Source organism: Centrocercus urophasianus, unplaced genomic scaffold (genome assembly GCF_019232065.1).
Source record: "Centrocercus urophasianus isolate 14NV4802_14NV808 unplaced genomic scaffold, USGS_Curo_1.0 seq_12, whole genome shotgun sequence".
Lineage (NCBI taxonomy): Eukaryota > Metazoa > Chordata > Aves > Galliformes > Phasianidae > Centrocercus > Centrocercus urophasianus.
In genome coordinates, this window is record NW_024884364.1 from 7,319,017 (window position 1) to 7,339,017 (window position 20,001).

Consider the following 20,001-nt stretch of genomic DNA (forward strand, 5'->3'; position numbering starts at 1 on the left):
TTCCCCCGCTTTCCCCAATTGCCTCCCGCCACGGCATCGGCGAGCGACGGCGGGTGGGCGCCGAGTTGCCATGGCGGCGCCGCGGAGCACTGTGGGTCGGCGGGCGGCCATGGCGCTGGCGGGAGGGAAGTCGCGGCTGTTCCGCTGGCGGCGCCTGGCCGCCCCGACCGGCCCGCAGGTAACGGGCAGCAGGCTTCGCCGCCGGGCGGCCGCTGCCGAGCCGGGGCGCAGCGCCTTGGAGCGGCGGCGGCCAATGAGAGCGGGGAGCGGCGCGGGGACCGCCAGGGGGCGCCGGGTGGCCAAGGGGCTGCACCAGCGATTCTAACGGGCGGGGCGGGGTCAGTGCTCGTGGCGGGCAGGTGATGCGCTTTGTATTTTGATAACTGTAAGGTTTGCTTTATCTTGTTTCCAGGCCAGGTTTGAGTCCGACAGCACGGAATACTGGATGAAGGTGCAGTAACTCAGCTGCCTTATGGGGGAGCTCGCCCGTAAGTGGGGTTTGCCCCTGCTCCACGCGGAGCCGTGGGTCAGGCAGAGCCCGCTGCTGAGCAGCTCTGCGCGGCGCAGGTGGAAGTGGCACCTGGAGCCTTTCTGCTGCTGCTGTGGCCACCTGATACCGAGGAGGATTGCGTGAACTCTTCCTGGTCGGCAATGGCTGTGACAAAATTTTCATTGCTGGTTGCAGGGCAGCAACGAGGCGAGTCCTCGTTCGACCCCCAGGGGGCTGGGTGTTTGCATTCCCCCAGCGCGTTCTCCCATGGCTGTGATTGGCAGTAATTGCCAAACGAGCGCTTATCGCTTAATCATTTCTGAGTGAAATTTCTCCACTCAATCAAGAGCAGCTGGAGAAACGTGTTTCAAAAGGAATCTCTTTTAACAGCCATACTGCCTTGTGTGACAGCCCCACTGATGCTTGTTCTCTCTCGATGAATATACATCAACCCTTAGAAATGTTTCTTTAATTTAAAGAGAGTGGAGCAAGCCTCTGAGTATGCTGTTTCTGAAGCTTTTTCCCTTCAAAAGCCCAAGTACCTGCAGGGGCTTTGTGATCCTGCAGTGAGGATGGAAACTGTGGAACAGCTGCGAGAGTGTGATGAGGCATGTCTGGAAGGTGAGCCATATGCTGCCTAGGATGAACCCCTCTTGATGCAACACCCTGGTCTGGTGTGGACAGGCTGTTACGAAGCTGTAGACCAAGAGAAACAGTTGGCAGTAAAGATCTGAGCCTTTCATCTAAGGAGGAAAGGTATAAAAGAATCATTTGGTAGAGTTCAACGTAGTTCAGTTAGTAGACTTAGAGGAGTGATGAGCTCCCCATCTCCTGGAATTTTCAGGTTGAGACGGGTGAATACTGCCTTTGAAGATCTGGTCAAATACAAGTTACTGGCCCACAGGAAACTGGATGAAATTAGCTGCTTATTTTTGACAGCAGGCCAAATGTGAAAATGGATTGGCCCTCTGTGACTTCCCCATCTATGAATAATTGTGTGGGCTTGCTTTAATTCCCACGTAGTTTTGCTTACTAATTAACTATCTAAATACTCCCTTTGCACCGTCTGCAGCCACAAGTGCTTACTGACATTTAAAATTAAAACTGGTACATTATAAAATGATTTCCCATCAATAGTGGAAATATATCTGCAGTGTAAAGAGCTGGTAGCGCTCTTGCTTTCCTCCTGTTTCCTTATTGTTTTTATTTGTCCTTCTATGCTCATTTTACTCAGTTTTTTATTTTTTAAAATAGCTATCAACCTCACCGGATTGTTCCAAGCACAACTGGAAGCCATTTATCTAGAATCTGTTATTAGAGTAATTAACAGTATTATCTACATGTATCTCAGTTTGCAAAGAAAGGTATAACTCCTCTGAATTATACGCAGTTTTTCTCTCTTCTTTCTCATATCAGATATACTTCCTTGTTCCTGAGCTGAAATGATGGATTACAAGAGAAAACAAAAGTGATTTGAAGGACAGTGAACATAGGATTTATTTTTTCTAAAAAGAAAAAAAAGTTGTTTTTTTTTTTAAAGTCTTAAAAAGCATTTTTGCCTTTGAATGAGAAAGGTTTGCTTGGAATATCACCATTTTCACAGAATCACAGAATTGTAGGGGTTGGAAGGGACCTCCAGAGATCATTGAGTCCAACCCCCCATTTTGAGTTAGAACTAGAGATTGAGAGCATCTGCTTCCTCTTTTTACGCTCCTGTTACAGGTGTGCCCTGCACTGCAGCAGCTGGCAAGATTCCTGCCCTTTGCCCATCCTCACCGCATGGATGGTTGCACTAATGCAGCTGCTCCTGATGCCTTGTGGTTTACTGTGTTCTGCTTCAGGAACAGCCCAGACTCCCATGCAGTGAGAACAGGTGGCTCATTGAGGCAGCACTCGCATTAACTGTCTTTGCTTTGACTAGGAGTGCTGAAAAAAGGATGTTCTACATTTTTCTCCACAGGAGTGGAGGTGCAAATAAAATCTGCAGAAGAGCTTTATACCCAATTGTGTATTTGGCATCTCATTGAGGAGCAGCAAATCCATCGTGGGTGCATCCCTGTAGTTAAGTTGCAGCCTTCTGAGTAAAGACAGTCCCTACTGAGGCTTGCCGTGTGACAGATTTTTAATCTAGACTTAACAGACGTTACTGGAGCTGTGCTATTTGCAAAGGTTAATCTGTACACTTGGAGCAAATATTTGTCTCAACAGTGATTCTTTTTGTATTTAATGTGTGACAACACTGGCTGTACACATGAAAAAAATCTTAAGTGCCTGCAAGTGCAGTGGTGAAACACTGTAAAGCTATCTGAGACATGAATTATTTTGTGTGCATTTTCTCTCCTTGATAAATGGTATAATGATCACTGGGGTGATCTAGATGTCCAAAGAATCTTGTAGGAAAAAATGAGGTGCAAAAGAATTCATTTGTGATACATGTGACAGAGAAGAAGTTTGCCACCATCCTATTCTTTCATAGATCAAGAAAATGAGAACAGAATTATTAGTCCTATTCCATTTTCTGTTGTAGATCAGCTTCCAGTCATTTTAGAATGTTTTCCGAGCATGTGATACAACTGCCACAGGGAAAGAGTTTTGCTAGTTGACACTTACCTGTATATTTTTAAAGTCATCAGTCTCTTTCTTTGTGATAGCCCGAGAGCTGCTCAGTAACTGGACTAAGTCCAAACTGCAGCTGACAAGTGATGGAGAAGCAGCAGTTGACTCTGTCCCGGAAAATCCTACAGCCCTTCTGAAGTATGAGCGGTTTGATGGTGAGAGCACAGCAAAACAGCTCTTGGCTCGTTTGTAGAGGATGTAGTGGGGAAGGGAGATGGGGCTCATGGCTTCTGGACTGACAGGTGCAAGTCACATTATGGGTGAAGATTTCTCTCTCCCAGCTCTTAAAGCAGCTGGCCTTAGGGCTGCCCAAATGTACCTCATAAACATCTGATCACAGAATGGCCAGGGTTATGTCTCCCTTGTAAAACAAATTATATTTCTATTGTTTGTGGGTATGTTCAAGGCCTGTCAGATTTATACAGCAATTTGAGATGCTTGGAGGCAAGGCAGTAAAAAATGGACATAATGTTGTTATTGCTCTCGTGCATTCAGTGGAAGACACTAGATTAATCCTCATTGGGGATACATGGAGTGCAGTCAGTATGTCTGCTTTCATCAGAAATGCACTGACAGTCTGGGAAGAGTGATCCCTTTAATTATATTAGGCTTTGTAATCTGATGCAGGGATTTATTCATTTCAGACTAGTTTGAGATAATCTGAATTCCTCATTTCAGACTTGTACAACTATCTGGAACATGAATTGGAAAGTTGTTCTGTCCAAGAGTACCTACAGCATCTTTCACAGAGTGAAATTGTGAACTGTGGGATAGTGGAAAACCTCAGACTTGAAGACATCAAGAAACAAAAACCTGCAGATCCACGAATAACCATGGAGCTCAGACACAAGCAGGTGTGCATGCAAAGCAGCACAGTTAAAAGGAATAAGACTGAAGATTATAGGATTAGAGTAAATGCTCAGTGACACTTGTTAGGTAGTCTCTCCTAGACCACAAAAATCCCTGTCTTGGAGGCAAATACACTGCAATACTCTTCCAGGATGGAGCTGAAAAGTTACTGTGCTTCAGCTTGCACGTTAGCCATTCACAGTAGCGTTCATGGTCAGCTTTCACTGTTCAGGTGAACTTTCACTATTTCATCTATTCAGGTTTTCCTCCTTTCTGAAGACTGACAGGAGAAGCCAACACGACTCTCACTTCTGAGTATGCTCCTATCAAGTAATACTGGTTTAATACCACTCTCTTGAACTGAGTTTTTTGGTGGTCTCAAAACAACCAGTTCAATCACTGCCAGCTACAGATAGGGTTGCATGCTTCTCATCCTGTTGATTCGCACTGAAGCTCAAATTCTTGAGCCCTTCTCACCTGTTTTGATTCTTGCCTCCTCCTCAGGTAAAAGAAAATCGACTGAGGCGTCAGAAGGCATTAGAGCTTCAGAGACAAGAAAAGGCTCTGAGGAAGGCCGTTCTGTGCGAGGCCAAGCTTCAAATACAGGAGGAGGACAGAAGGAAGGCCCTGAAGGCAAAGAAGGAGGAGGAGGAGATCCGAAGGGAAATGGTGAAGCTACGAAAGGAAATGGCTGAGAAGAGGCAAACTATGGCAGAAGCATGGAGAATGTAAGGGGGGGGGGAGGGGACACAGAAAGCACCATATGGAAGAGCAACTCTTTTTAGCTTCTTCAGGTAAACGTAAGAGAAGTAGTGGTCCCAAAGGAAACATTTTCGATTGCTCTGTCTTCAAACATCCCCAAACCTTTTATCCCTCTGTTACTTCAGTGGCAGAATTTATCATTAGAGAGAAGATGGGCTTAAGATGTTGTTAGACTCCCTCCAGCCATTACCGTTACTGAAGCACAAAGCAGGAGTGTGTTTGCAATACCATGCGTTCTCCATCAATTTCACAGCCATAGCCAGCCTGATTAGTGCTTGATACAGCATGAAAGCCAGTATACTAGAGTAAATGAACGAAATGCTGGCCTACCTAGAATAGTCTATGTTGAAAGCCTATCACTTAATAGACCTTTTCTCCTATAAGATACAAATTACGTTCTTGGCTAAGAATTCTGCAGAGAGATAGATGTTCTTTGCTTCAGCTAAGCTTGGATTGCCACAGAGATTGTGACCTGTAGAGATGCCACTTATTTACTCAGGCAGCCCTCACATCCTAATTCTTCTCATACAGTTCCATTTTTGAGCTCTTTTTAGTTTCTTCTTCATGTTTTATTTTGGAAATGCTCCAGGCTGCATAATCATTGAGATCCCAAACCTTGACTGGTGCTGTTCTCTATGAAGACTGAGTTAAATAGCAGTTTGCTAAGTGCTACTGGTCACTCTCTTCAATCATCAGATTGACAAAAAGTGGATAAGACCTGTACTATAGTATTTTCTTCATTGTATCAGATCTCAATGTTTGCTCACTTTGCAGGGAACAGAAAAGGGAACAAGAAAAAAGCCAGAAGCTGTCAGTGCAGGAGGTATCTATTAATGTGTCACCACCTATGGACCTGAAGAAAGAAGAGCAAGGAAAGGAGAAACAGAGGAGGGTTCAGGAGCTGCTGAGCCAAATTCACACCAATAAACAGAGAGTAAGCATCACCATCTTTTTATCTAGGGCTCTGAACTACCTGCCTTCAGCTACTCTGCAGAATTGAAATAAAAAGTCCTGGTTATTAAATCTCTTTTTACTTTTCCCAAGTTTCCCAAGATATCAGCAAAGTAGAAAACCAGGGCGAGAAGTAAGACCAGGAGCAAGAAATCTTGATCCCTCATACCCACTGCATCTAGCTCTCAAGTGTACCCTGTGGGAGATTTTGCTTAAAACTGTGGAAAAGATGTCACATCCAGAACAGCTGCAGGAAGGAAGTAAAAAGAGGGGAAGTAGTGGTGCAAAAGGGTATGAGAAGATAAAGATTGCCTTGAAAACTCTAGTAGAGGAACAAGGAGTAGGAAAGAGAAGTACTGAGGGTTTAGGCTGACTTGAGCTGCATCTCTAAGAGTTGAAGCATGCCACTGTATCTAGAGTAATGGCTTCTTTGAGGATCCACTCCCACTAGGGTCAGGAGGATATTCTGCAATATTGCAACAGCTTGGGACAATCATGCAGAGTTCGATAATCCTTAGTAGGAAGCTATTTCTTTTACCCTTGTTATTGACTGTTAATACCCTATTTTCAAAAATATCTCAAAACAGAAGGGAAATAAAAACACAAATCTCCCGGAACCCTGAACCACCGATTTGTTATTGGGAGATTAAAGAAACTGGATGAAAAACCATAGTAACTCACTTCACTGATAGCTAAATCACAGGAGTGCTTTCCATCTGAAATCACCTACACTGTCTTACCAAGATAGGTATATAAATGTGGGGATTTCCAACATTCTTCTTTGTATTTCTCAATGTCATCATCCTGAGAGCTTATAAAAAAGGAACACAGATGCACCTGCTCATTTGTGATACTGAAGCCAGCTGTGGGATTTATATGTACTTGTATCACATCCTTGCAATTAAAGAGATATTTTTGTACTGAATAATCTTATGTGGGTAGTTTCAGCAAAGGAAATAAACTTTCCCATGTTCAGGTATGAATGCCATTCATCATGAAACATTCTTAATTAAAACAGCAGTCATAATTAACATCATCTATTTTTTCCCCCCACAATCAAAGAATCCCACAGCTTTTACAGTGATTATCCCCCAGCTTACTTCATCTGCTCACGTACCAACTTCAAGCTTGGCTGCAGTTTAGCAGTACACAGTCTCCTTCCAGCACAGTTGAAGTTGTGAAGATAAGCCTAAATGAAAAGCCACTGTTTAACTGAGCTAAGCAATAGCAATTCTGACTATTTTCTTATAGCAGAAAGAAATAGCTAATGCATTGACATTTGTCCTTTTCTAAGTCTCCATTTGGAGATTTCAGTGACCGAGAAGAATGCAATTAATACAAGGCATTATCACAAAAGGGGAACAGCTGAGTCTTGTGACTTGACCCACTTGGAGGATCAAAATGAGCAGTGTCTGCAGTGGCAGGGCTAGAATTATGGAGAGATTAGATAGCAGATTTCTGTTCTGTACAATGTAAATCACTCCCAGAGGCAGCGGCTCTAATTACACAATAGAGGAATGGTTTTGCTTCCTTCTGGAACAAAGGTGAGCTTAGGTCATGTTATAAATCTACACTAGGGAGGATCTCGATTTTCATCTAAGTTAAAAAAAACCCCTCATATATATCCATAGACTAGTTGCTGACTGCTATCAGATCAGGCCCCCTTACCTATAGAATCTTTGACATTTTCTAAATGTTTAAACATCTGTCTTGTTTCTAGAACTTGTTTCCATATTCCTTACTCATTTTATTCCTTTACATTTCGTGAACTGAGAGCATTTCACTCAAAAGCATTGAGCCCCATGATATTTCTAGCCCACTTTTTGCATTAGGCTACATTTGTTCTGCATTATTTATACTTACCCTCAAGGTATTTGTAGAAAGTGGGATTTATAAAAAAATAAAATAAGATCTCAAAAGCAAAGTCAGGTAAGGGGAATAATGGAAAAAGGATTGGTGTTTGTGTTGGTCAGTATCTTGCTCCCTGTTTTTTTGTTTTTGTTTTTTAAACTCTCCCATGCAGTGCATGCAGCGGCATTTCTCTGCTTGGTTCAGACTCATTCTGGAGCACAGAATTAAAATGGAGAAAGCCAGAGCTCTTGCTGACTGGAAATGCCAACAGAAGGTCCTGCGGGCATGGAGAAACTACACATGGGCCCAGAAAATAGAGCGGGAGACACAGCAATTAGAAGTTCATCTGCAAGATCAAAACAGGTAATGACCCTACACGGAAATTCCTCCTACTGCAAGTATTCCAGGTGGTGATCAGAGGGTTGTTAGGCAACAGGAGGAAAACAGTAGCTCGCTGAGAAAACTGCTACATTGCCTACAGTCTTCTAGAGGGCCTGTGGCACAGATGCAAAGGAAAGCAGAGGAAAAGAAAGAGCACTGTTCAACAAGTCTGCAACTCTCTCTGTCTAGGTATCTTTCCTGGAAATCTCACTCTGGCTGGCTCAGGGCCCCAGCTAATATTAAAAATATATTAATCAGGAATAAATATGGCTTATCGCCTACTTCAGTGGTATTACAGTCAAAATCATTTTGCCCACTACCTTTCATTAAAGAGGCTGTTGGATGAATTCCCTGTCAGCAGGGGAAAATTCTGTTCTTAGAGAGGCTGTGGGCAAGGCACTGGTGCTTCCCCCTCTCTGCAGCTGGCAGGAAAACAGAATGCCTCTTTAGCACCTATTCTGCTGCCCAAGGATGACAGGAAAATGCAAAATGCCAGGGAGGGAGATTTACTTCAAAGTAATGAGCATTACCTCTGCTCTCTCATTCCTCCTTGGAGAAACAGCACAGCTTTGGAAGGCCTCCAGAGTTAAGTAACAAAAAGACTTGGGAGCCTGACTACATGGCCTGGCCTGCTGTACTCAATACAGTTGTTCCAGGTGGGCTTTGGCAGATGCCTCACTCCTATCATAACACTAATGCTTTCTCATTCAGGAAAAACCAGCTGTCGGCAGAGCATAACCAGCGGCGGCTTTTGCGCTCCTGCTTTCTGGCATGGCAGCACTGGAGCCAAGCAGAGGCAGAAAAACGAGAGCTGCAGCTCAAGAGAGAGGAGATGAAGAGGAAGATGGCACAGCTGTTGGAGACAGTGTCACTGGGGAAGAGTGGCTTGAACAGAACACTGGAGGTTAGCGAGTCTGAGACAGCAAAAGTAAACCAGCATCAAGTTTTGCAGCAAGATGAGGTAAAGTCTTGTGCGTAATTTTGTCTGTTGGCATTCCAGTACATTCACAAAGTACTTCTGTGCAGTCTGAAATAAAAAGCACGCTGTTCCAGAGGAAGGCTTCTTGTTCAGGGTGACCTCCCAGTGCCTACCTACAGCTGTTCAGGAGGGAAGCTGTTAAAGAGCAAAGGCAACTGTGAAGGACAGTGGATGAGTTTTAAAAATAACTAATTTCTTATGCTGCCAGAGAACAACCCTTCATGTACTGTGAGTCGCAGTCCCACCCCCAGATCACTTTTGCTGAGAGATTAGTTACATCTTTAATGCCTGCTTAGACTGAAAAAGAATAACACTTGACTGCATGGCAAGAGATTTTTGTCATGTCAGTACAGCGCTCTGGCTTTTCAGAAGCGTGGGGAAAAAAAAGGTGTCAGTGAGTATCTAAGGGTAATGCACATCACAAGGAGATGGGAGAATCAGAGGTTGCTTCCTTAAATTTCTCTTTCGTTGGTTCAGAGCCTGCCTTTCCTTTCTGTCTGTAAAACCTATAGGGCAGGACCCATATGAAAGCTGACACATTCACATATTTTACAAGTCAACCATTTCATTAGCTCGTGTGTCAGTTAAATCTGATTTTCCATTGTGTTTATATTATCAGAGTAGGTCAGTACTTTCCTTTGGATGCTTGTTGTGCTGGAAGGATGGGACCAAATTTGGAGTTTGACCTAGAAATCAGTAAGCAAATCAGGTATCTCATGCCTCTTCTGAATAAAAACAGGTGCCAGAGGAGGCACGGCGTAATTCCTCACCATGCACCAGTGTCATGGTAATATTTGATCAAATCTGGAGAAGAGGCAAAATGTAGCTGCCCTTTGCAGACTGTTCTCCCATCCGAGTGGGAGCTGTCAAGTAGATCAGCCTTGTAGATCACTCGTATTTCATTTTCAACAACTGTTTTGCCTCAGTCTGAGCAGAGCATTGAAAAGAGACAGCAAAGTCCAAAAGGGAGTGTGGTAATTGAGAGATGAGCTAACCCCTGAGAAATCAGTTGTCCCACGCTGTGCTCCCTAACAAAATAGAGATAAATTCCTGCCAGAACTCTTTCCTGATCAGGATTTCCTCCTTGCAGAGAAATGGCACAGAGCTTCTTAAAATAGTTTTTTCTCCAACATCCTCTTATTTTGTGCATACCCAGGCCCCTCTGCCCTGGCTAGGAACTAGATAAAGATTGCATAGATGAGATTGTTCTACTTATCAGGAATCTTGCTAGATTTTCATTAGAGTAATACTGCGTATCAGAAGAAAGCTTGCTTTTAATTAATGCTAAATCTTCCTTCTTGGTTTTTTTTTTTGTTTGTTTGTTTGTTTGTTTTTTCCCACCCCCCTTCCCCAGCCAACCAAAACATGCCTCATGCAGGAAGAACCTGACCAGACCAGAGACCACTCTTGTAGGGATGCTGCTCATACATCTCGTTCTTATAGAAAACCCAAGTTTGCCTGGCAGATCACCATCAAACATGCAGCCCTGAGTGCCCAGGACCAGGTTATGTACAGGAATGAAATAGCTGGTCTTCCCAAGCAGTTTCAAGCACCCAGCCCAAAGACAGCTCCTGCTTATGGTAGCTGTTTTGAGTATCGTCACACCTTTCAGCAACATCTGATTGAGGAGCAAAAGCAGCAGCTTCAGAAACAGCAAGAGCTGATCCTTGAACTGCAAGAAAATCAGAGGCTGAGCAGAGCAAACGAAGAGGCAGTGCAAGCTACAGTGGCAACCCAGGCACTTGACTCTGCTTCACAAACCAAGGAGAAAAAACTGAAAAGCAGAAAACAATCCAGATGCCAGAATACAACTCCTTTGAGGTATATGTCCTAGATAAGGCAGGCTCAGTTAGTCATCATGTCTCATCCCTACTCAAGTAGAAACACAAATTGACAGGAATGTTTCCATCATATTAGTGCTATCTGCTGTTCCTCTTAACAGTGATAGCCTCAAGCAGTGTCAGTCTGGCCACAGTTCTCCATCCTCTGTTTTTGCAATTGCTTGACAGCACATGATCTGTACAAGGTCTACTTAGAAGCAGCAACACGAGTGTTACACATAGCAGCAGCATGGATTTATTTAGTTAGGAGATTGTCATACTCAGTATTTCAGAATATGCAACAGCTCTGGGTACTCATCTCTTTTGTAAGAGATGCATCACTAACCACATTTTGGGCAGAAGAAAGGTGTATCAGGGACCTACAATGAAAATGCAGCACAGTGGAGAATAGAAACTATAAGGCCTGTATCTCAGTCATATGTGGTAAGCTTGAGACAACATTTACCGTATTTATTGATGAATTTCTTTACTCTTTCTTTTCGTAGTCTACCTGTTTCTTGTGAGCCAGAGAACACAAAGGCAGCGACGCAAGGCAAGAGGTCAGCTCATCCCATAGTGAAAGGTATTTTTCTAGGCAGATAAGACCATTCTAGGCTACTTTTTTCAAAAACTCATGTAAACTTGTGTTTATTTACCTCAACTTTGCTGGTTGAGAATGGTATGCAAGTAAAACTCAACACTATTTTCTAGCCTGGCCACCCCTGGGAGGGAGTAAGCTGTTTTCATGGCTAAATCAGGCATCTGTAGAACTTGAGCTACTGCAAGCTCTTGCTCAGTATGCTGTAGCAGCTGTTAACTAACACCTGAGTCTAGTCAGACTAGAAACAATCACTTGAATGAAGCTCTTCAAGTTATTTTGCTATCATTCCCTACACTGCACATTCAAGTAACACTTAAGCTAACTGCTCATTTTAACTTAACTTTGACACACACAAGTATTAAGAATTCCCAGAAATTAAGTACCTACCTAAGATTTTGAGAGACAACAGTAGACTGGAGAAGAAGCATCGGATTCCTGTCTTCTGTGAGTTAACTCCCCATCTCTGGCCATATTGGAACAGCATGCACACATTAAACATGCAACACAGCCTTTCAAAGGGTATATTAAGATCAGGTTCTGCTATGTCCTTAACTTATCTTTTTCCATATTAACCTAGGGGTGGTCACAGTCTGCAGAAAAGATTGTCTGCTATGTGATGTTTCAACAGTCTTGAGAATTTCCAGAGCAATTTTGGCTATGATGGCTAGGCATTAATAGGTATCTTTCATTACAACTGACTCTGTTGAGTTCCCAGCTTCTTAGTGCAAGCCATCACTCTGATTTCTTTGAGCTCTGTACAGCTTGAGGACAGTAAGAGTATTTCCAAAGCACTCAAGTGCTTTTCTTTAGAGATCCGTAAGTAATTAGAGGCAAAGTTGTTACTAGATATTTTCCCTTGGCAGAGAAATCTGGCACAGCTGATAGAAGAAAAGAACTTGAGGTAACCTGTTGACATCCAAACAATTATGGACTACTCCAGCCTATGCTTTGCTTGTGACTGCAAGGGAAGCTCCACCGCATGTTCTGTAACGTCATGTCAGAATAACATCACTGATAGCCAGCAACACTGCTGCACTGCAACTTACCTTCCAGAAGAATTAAGCAGTAGTTTCATACTAATGGGACTGAGTACCTGTGTGTCACCATGGCAGAGGCACTTTTCTATAATGCAGTCACTCTTTAAATAAGCAGCTGGAGTTTCCTGGCAACCCTGCTGTAACTGCTGCTAAATAGTTCCTTGATCTTTGGCCCTCAAACAGGAAATACTGGGATGAAACTTCTGAACACAGCTCCTTTCATAATCCAGCCTCACTGCTGTGACTGTCAACAAAGGAAGGTGGAATGACACTAATTGGGGCAGTCCTGAGTCTTGTACAGATTTGTGGGCTCCTTTCTCATAACACTGACAGCTTTAAGGGGCAGCTGAAAACAAGTTCCTTAGTGCTGGCATTGCCAGGTCAAAAGGGGACTTGGCAGTATAGGGGTCATGTTCACCAAACTTGTACCATTACCCTATAGCTCATTTGTGTTTCCATTTCTGTAGCTATGGAGGAGAGAGCAATTCAGAGGGCAGAACGGAGGAGGAAACTAGAAGAAGCTAAACAACAAAGAGAAGATGAAAAATTGGTATGGACAGTGGGAAAAATGAAAGACTTCCACGCTATTCTAATGACAAGAAATGCTGTTCTAACCTCAAAAACCCAGGGACCAAGAAAAATCCCTTTAGTATCTAAATGGAGTTTTACAGGTTGTCAGAAAGCAAATGTCCAGCATACATTAAAAAAAAAAAGTTCCTGCTACACTCATATTCAGGGAACCCACTAGCCTTTCCATATCACATATCACTTTGTGTTGATGCAGCTGCAATTCTAGAAGCAGTCTCCCTCAACACCCTCCAGCACTTTTTCACACTTACTTTATGACCTTAACTGTCCTTGCCAAGGATGGGAAGAGTGCAGAGATCCACTTGATTGGACCTGGTAAATGATGAGTGTTCCTTTTTCCTGCTTTCCCTTTCTGGTCACATGCAGCTTGAAAACATGCAGTCTAACCTAGTAAAAATCCTGTATCTTGGTTTCTAGCAAATCTCTGCTGAAAGGAGAAGATACTGATAATGTTTACATAGTTAATATAGAAATTCCATGATACACATCTAACAGAGGAGCCTTCTTAGCTTCAAGGCATTAATTAAATCTGTTACTGAGAGCATTAATACTAATTTGCATTAGGAATAGAAAGCTAAGAACCAGGATCCTAAAACAACCAGTGTTTCTTTCTTCTTCAAGCAAGAAGATGCACATGCATACTGGAAACTTAAGCAAGCATTAGATATTGCTTTAACCATAGGGTGGGCAGACAAGCTTTAGGTTAGGTTTCTTCAGCTACTGCTGTTGTGATCGTAGAGATTAGAGGAAGCACAGTGATTGCAATCATGCATGGTGGTGTGGGTTTTAGACCTCTGATGCACATGCCAAGAGCAAGAGCTTTGTGAATGAAAGCAGGCTGATACTGACAAGGGTCATAGGTGAATATTAACCTAGAACTAAGAAAGATTGCCACATATGGGTAGTAGAAAGAACAATCTTTCCTTCCTCTCTCTCCCACGCAGTTCTTTGTCCAGCATGCATCATGTCTAGTATGTGACAAAGTCTGCTTCTTTCTGGAGTTTCAGATACTAGTCAGTACTAGCAGAATACTGCCTGTCCAGGGGAAGTTTAGAGGCCCGTGTTCTTCAAAAAGGGACACTGAACTAAGTTGTATCTATTTTGTGCATTCCAAGGCCCAGCTGAAGGCTGAAGAGGAAGCACGTCAGAGGAAGGCGGCTGAGGAAAAGGAAGCTCAGCAAGAAAAAAGACGAGAGCAGAAGAGGCAGCAGAAGCTGGTGATCAAACATGTCATCTGTCTCCCCAATTTCAGTAAGGATAGGGAATAAGAGCCATTACTCATTTGCACTCAGTCAGCAGCCAGTGCTGTGAACTAAATATCTTTGTTAGTAGAGAAGCATTCCACAGCACCAGATACATCAACTCACCACCATCTCCCTTTCTAGCAACTTTAGAAGGGCTGTTGGCCAAATGCATGAGGTATATACTGTCCCCATCTCAGCAGCCAGACTAAAGGTCCCACATAGTAAATGTCCAGTTCTGAGCCATGGCCACGTAACCTGCAAAGAGGGGGTGTGTTTGGACTATCCTCAGGCTGTTCCTTCCAATTGTAGACTCCTCCAGCAACACAACAATACCAACCACAAAGACACAATTTAGAAATAAACAAGCCTGACAGATGTATGAAGGGCAACCTTCCATCCAAAGAATGAGAAGCATCCCCACCTTGGAGCTCGCAATATCCAGCAGCCTGGGAATAGCCCCACATCAATCTCATTACTTACAAATGAGCTGCCCTAGTAACCCAAACAGCACCACACTTGAAATCCCACAGGAATCCAATCTATAAATACTGTTCTACTTGGACCATTTTAGAATGTTTGACCTTTAACTCTGTGTCTCAACCAAAAGTAATACTGTACAGTTACATAATACCCACATACCTTCCCTATTCTTCTATTCTTCAGTGTTTAAGCTAGATTAAGTGATGGGTTCCATGGATAAAACAATCATTTTTGTATAGGTTTCCAGTCTAGTTTCATAAACACAAATAGCTACCCTTTGAGCTCACCTCTCTTCAATTTGATGAGGGCCCAGCAGAAGGAGGTTGTTACCTCAGTGCTGCTGGCAGCCACAGATTATATGGAATGTTACTGTAACACCAGATTGCATTGCTGGGGGAAGGCCCTGTGTTCACATATGGCCCAAGGAAATGTCTAGATATATCATCTTCTTCCATGAGGATTTTCAAGACAGCTTGCTTTCTTCTACTGGTTCGTGTCTAGTTTGCACTGCTAAAGATAACACAGACCCTTACTTCCCATCAGGAGCTCCAGCTCCAACACAACAACCTTAAGGTTCATTTCATCCAGACTGAATTAAAACTACTGCTATTCGTATTGTAGAAAGAGCTGGAGAAGCAAAGAAGGCTGGAGAAAGAGCAACAGCTCCAGAAAAAGGCCAGAGATCACTATGAGAAGGCCCTACTGAGAAAACTGGGAATGGTGCCATGGAAGAAGCTAAGGGAGCAGGCCATGGAAAGCATGATGGTAAGCACTGTGAATAAAGGAAAGGTCTGGCGCCATGGGAGGAAGGGACAAAGAACAGATGTAGCAGAAACCTTAATGGGCTTTTAGGACAAAGCAGAAATTCTTGCACACTCTGCCCTACATTGAGGCTTTAAATGATCTCATATGACAATAATCATGAAAGGTCATCACAATTGTGGGGTTTTTTTTTATATGTCCTCATTTATAGCTGGTTAAACAGGAGCCGAGAGTGAAAAGAACAAATCTCAATCTAATGAAAAGTCACCTTTTGTTAGTTTACACTTGCCTGCAATATTAACTGCCACTTAACTCAATGCCAGTAACACAGTAGAAGTTAGTTTAGCCCCCTCCCCCAAAAAATAAAGCAAAAAAATAAATAAAATTGAAGTCATATGATTTGAGCCTGTCAGTTCTTTTGCACCACAGATCACAGCAAAGCTAGTTAGTAAGATACTGCCAAGCCATTGTATTTAGTTAATGCCAGCCCATCACTAGGAGTTTCATTCTCCCTGGCAGCAGTGCTGACACAGTGTGGGGTACTGCTTGAGGTAAGACACATGTGATAATCCAAGTGACCAAAAGTCACCTCTTCCAGCCTTGCCACACCTTCAGTGGAGAACAACTAATAGCTTCTGAGATCCTGACACATACATCTTGATAATGAAACATTTCTGTATGTGACTGAGTTGGCATGCCTTACCAGTAGTAGATAATAATAAACTTTATCCTGAATATTTAGCCAAAGCCCAGGGCTAAACTGGCAAGCTTCCATTTTTAGTCACAGGAGCTACTTACAGTATTCAATCCAATTCACATAGGTGTCCAGCTGGGAAGAAGTAGAGGGATAGCAGATGCTCTGGAAGTCTATCCTGCTGTTCAGCGTTAAGGATTGGCTTAGACTAAATTGCTAGGCAATGCCTCTGCTCCACAACAGGTGAAACTGTGTATCAAATTCAAAAGGATTTTAACTAGGAAGGACTCAGCATTCCCTGCTTTTGGGAACTTACCGTGCAAGTTGCTCCAGTTGTCAGACAACTGCATTTTAGGGATCCCCAAGAGCTGGGGTAATATAATATTGTATTTGGTTTTCAGGACACACACACTATTCCATGTAACCAGCTGCCTTTTCTGTTGCCTTTGTTCAGGTGGCCCAAAGGCACTACTGCTCGAGTCTGCAGAGGAAATGCCTGATGAATTGGTTCCAGCACACCCAGGAGAGACTCATGGAGAAGGTGTCTCGGGCTGAGGGCTTCTTCTCCCACACACTGATCAGATGGTGCTTCAGGAACTGGCTAAAGGTTTGCCTTCACAACGGAGAAACAACACCAAGGGAGCCTGCTGCTGCCATACTTTCCCATCATCACACACTTGTTTACAGACTTGCAGCCCAGCCTTTGCTGGGTTATGCTGTCCTCGTTCCAGCACCACCATTCCCTTCCTCAGAGACCTTCTTTCAGCTCTACACTCTCCATCTTTCTCTTCAGTTTAGGACACTCCTACACTCCCCATATCCACCTCTACACACTCTATCCCTGTTACCCACTGATTTCCATCCGACTCCTGTTCCAGTTACCTTTTACAGCCACTGTCTCGGTGCTGCTCTGTATGTGTTTATTGGGATGGGGAATTGTGAAGAAGCTGCCATTCTTACCTCTTTCTGTCTTCCTCCCCCAGTACAAAGATTACTTCTCCACTCTGGAGAAGAAAGCAAGTGCTTTCCATGCAGTCTGCCTCAAGAGGAAGTCTTTCTGGGCATGGTTTGATCTGATCATGGAGGAAAAAAGCACCTTAAAGGAGAAGCTAAAGATTGCTACTGAACACTGTAACAAGTAAGCACATTCTCTTACCAGCAGTTTTTTTTTATACACAGGTTTAATTCCACTCCACAGAATATTTTAGAGACTCTGCTTTTGATGGGGCAATGATCCTCTCCCCAGCATTATGTGAAGTGGGTTATATACTGCTGGTGTTTTGTTTCTGTGATATGAACAGACAACATCAGCAGAGATTTATAGTTGAAAAAAAAAAAAAAAAAAAAAAAAAGTCCATACAGCCCAGAGAAGGAAGTTTAGTCATATCCTTTGCAGGACTTTTAAACCTGCTGGAAGAAAATACAGTGAAAGCAGTTAAGTGGCTGAAACTTTCTAAGCTAATTAGCAGATTGGGCCATGCAGCTTCCTCTAAACTCAGAAAATCTTTAAGTACAGTTATTCCAAGCAATGATTGTGCGGGAATTACATTATATTGTTTCATCCACAGTGAATGATTTGGTTTACAAATTCAGAGTTGATTAACTAGAAACCCTACTTAGGGAATCATTCTGTTTCTGCCATCATGAGCCTGATTTGACAGGAAAAAACACAGCAAACAGTTCTACCGATCACAATTGGAGCTAGATGCAGCCATTTCACTCATTGTCCCACAACTGCATCAACTGTGCATTTGAACAGGAAGAAAAGAACTACTGTCAGAGTTCAGCAGAAAACAGAAACATGCTTACCTACCTGACCACAAATGTATGTCAGCCACACAGTCACCGATAGGGATGTACTTGTGTACACCTCAAACAGGATCTGCCAGGATCACCTCTTACATAATATAGTGAAGCTGTTCTACCTTGCTAAGTCAGTAGGGCCAGAACAAGGCATGGTTTAACTCAACAAACCAGCAAACTGGAGGAGTCAAGGAGAATTCAGATGCAGGAAGAGTCTGGATTGATTTTACAGCATGACCTGAATTAGGAGCATAGTCACATGGTTTGCCTCATCACCTCTTCCTCCAGTGGCTGGCAACAGGCAGTTGAGAGCTCAGCAGTGAGCTGTTCCTTAAAAGGGATGGTTGCTCTCCATAGAACACGTGGGAACCCAAAGCAAAGTACATTGGTGAGGTGCTTAAACTCAGATAAGAAATGGAGTCCCACTGTCTGTGTTCTCACACAGTTGACCTGGACTGAACAAACCCATATTTTCCATTCACGCTTCCCCTGAATAAGTTGCTTTCAGAGACCCTGTTTATCCTTTAAGAAACATCTTTTGTCTTCAGAGCGCTGAGCACACACAAGCTAATGAATCTTGTCAGAGAGAAGAGCAAAATCCTTGCGGGAGAAGGATGGAGAATGGCAATGTGTTATTTTTCCCTGGGATGACTGACATATTAATGAAATGGCATACATGTACACGTTCAAGGTGTCACAGTTCTAACTAGCTGCAGCAAGGTCAAATCCCGCAGGTATTTCCGGGGAATTTCCCCTCAAATAGAGGTCATCTTTTATCTGGTCCTCTAAGTAAACATCTAGGGACTGTTCTTTATGTTCATCATTTCTTTCAGGAGACTCATTCTTGATGCATTCAAGGCTTGGAGGCAGTACCCACTACTGATGAAAAAGGAAAGAGAGAGAGAGGAAAGGAGGAACCACCTACGAAGGAGAGTGGCTGAAATTCTTCCTGACTTCCAAACATGACAGAAGAAACTGAAAGGAGACTGGGAAAATGGACAAAAGGTCTCATTCTGTTCAGTGCTATCTTTCTTCCAGCTGAAACAAATTCAAGATGAAGTTCTGTTCAGTGAAAATGGTAGTCTTACAGCCAAAGCAAGTTCCCTGGGGCCAAACCAAACGTACATGGAACTTAGTTTGATGTTTTTACTTTGGACTTGAGGGAGAATTCTTCCCTATGAGATCTTCCCATGATGAAGTCTCCATAGGGATTTATGGGCTGGTAGCAGCAAGGCCTAGGTAGCCACAGCATTTCAAGCTGAGACCATTTCTGCACTCAAAAGCTGCGGCGCTGACGCTAATCCACCCCAGCTCAGGAAGCGGAGAACTGAGATGTATCTATTAAGCAGAAACCTTGGTGCTTTTCTGTTGCCAGTACTCCACAGAATGACAAATTGACCAGAGAGCAAACAGACTTGACTATCAGCTGATCCCTGCTAACCGCTGCTGTGAACTTGGCCACACAAAGAACAGATTTTAGCTAATTGTGCCAGGGAAGTTTGGATGGGAGGAGAAGAAAGAGCTGTTTGTGCAAATCCTATTTACTAACAGACTAGATCACAGCATCACATATGGATAGTCTAAAACCTGGACTTTTACAGTGTCTAGTTTGTAGTGCTGTCCAGTTCAGAGGCATGGTGCTTTGATTTTGGTGGCAAGCGGTTACTCCAGGTTTATGAACCTCTTATGATCCCCTCCTACCTAAGCCATTCTAAGATCATCTAGTTCCAACCCCCTGCCAGCCATCACATCTGGCTGCCCAGAATCCTAGCCAACCTGACCTTGTATATCTCCAGAGATGGGGCATCCACAACCTCTCTTGGCAGCCTGTGCCAGTACCTCATCACCCTCTGAGTAAATAAAAAATTCTTCCTACCATCTAACCTAAATCTATCCTCTTTTAGTTTAAAGCCATTACTCTTGTCCTGTCACTATCAGACTGTGTAAAAAGTCAGTCTCCCTGCTGCTTCTGACCTCCCTTCCTGGAAGACCACAATAAGGTCTCCCCAGAGCCTTCTCTACTCCGAGCCAAACAAGCCGAACTCCCTCAACCTTCTCTCATAGTAGAGGTGCACCAGCCATTTGATTATCTT

The 20,001-nt window shown here is 43.4% G+C and overlaps 1 protein-coding gene across 4 annotated transcripts; it reads left to right on the plus strand.

Annotated features, from left to right (window-relative positions):
- Nucleotides 1-70: 70 nt before the first annotated feature.
- CCDC191 (coiled-coil domain containing 191) lies at nucleotides 71-19,768 on the plus strand. Of its 4 annotated transcripts, XM_042810739.1 has the most exons (17): nucleotides 71-178; nucleotides 413-451; nucleotides 970-1,111; nucleotides 3,142-3,261; nucleotides 3,785-3,960; nucleotides 4,460-4,683; nucleotides 5,492-5,651; nucleotides 7,692-7,882; nucleotides 8,612-8,861; nucleotides 10,234-10,700; nucleotides 11,206-11,282; nucleotides 12,805-12,887; nucleotides 14,041-14,142; nucleotides 15,271-15,414; nucleotides 16,560-16,712; nucleotides 17,089-17,243; nucleotides 18,742-19,768. In XM_042810739.1, exons 1-17 carry the CDS (start codon nucleotides 71-73, stop codon nucleotides 18,872-18,874), a joined length of 2,724 nt encoding a protein of 907 aa, XP_042666673.1. In that variant the 3' UTR covers nucleotides 18,875-19,768. The 4 variants fall into 4 exon arrangements, 3 of the variants coding, with proteins under 3 accessions (XP_042666673.1, XP_042666674.1, XP_042666676.1); XM_042810740.1 differs by lacking the exon at nucleotides 3,142-3,261 and having other exon boundaries at nucleotides 107-178; XM_042810742.1 differs by lacking the exon at nucleotides 71-178 and having other exon boundaries at nucleotides 413-488.
- Nucleotides 19,769-20,001: the final 233 nt, after the last annotated feature.

Excerpts from the sequence above, each read along its gene's own strand:
- CCDC191 (XM_042810739.1), top strand. The coding sequence starts at position 71 with ATGGCGGCGCCGCGGAGCACTGTGGGTCGGCGGGCGGCCATGGCGCTG. Across the intron at positions 11,283-12,804 it reads AGCTCATCCCATAGTGAAAG|CTATGGAGGAGAGAGCAATT; the intron begins GTATTTTTCTAG and ends CCATTTCTGTAG. Across the intron at positions 12,888-14,040 it reads AAAGAGAAGATGAAAAATTG|GCCCAGCTGAAGGCTGAAGA; the intron begins GTATGGACAGTG and ends GTGCATTCCAAG.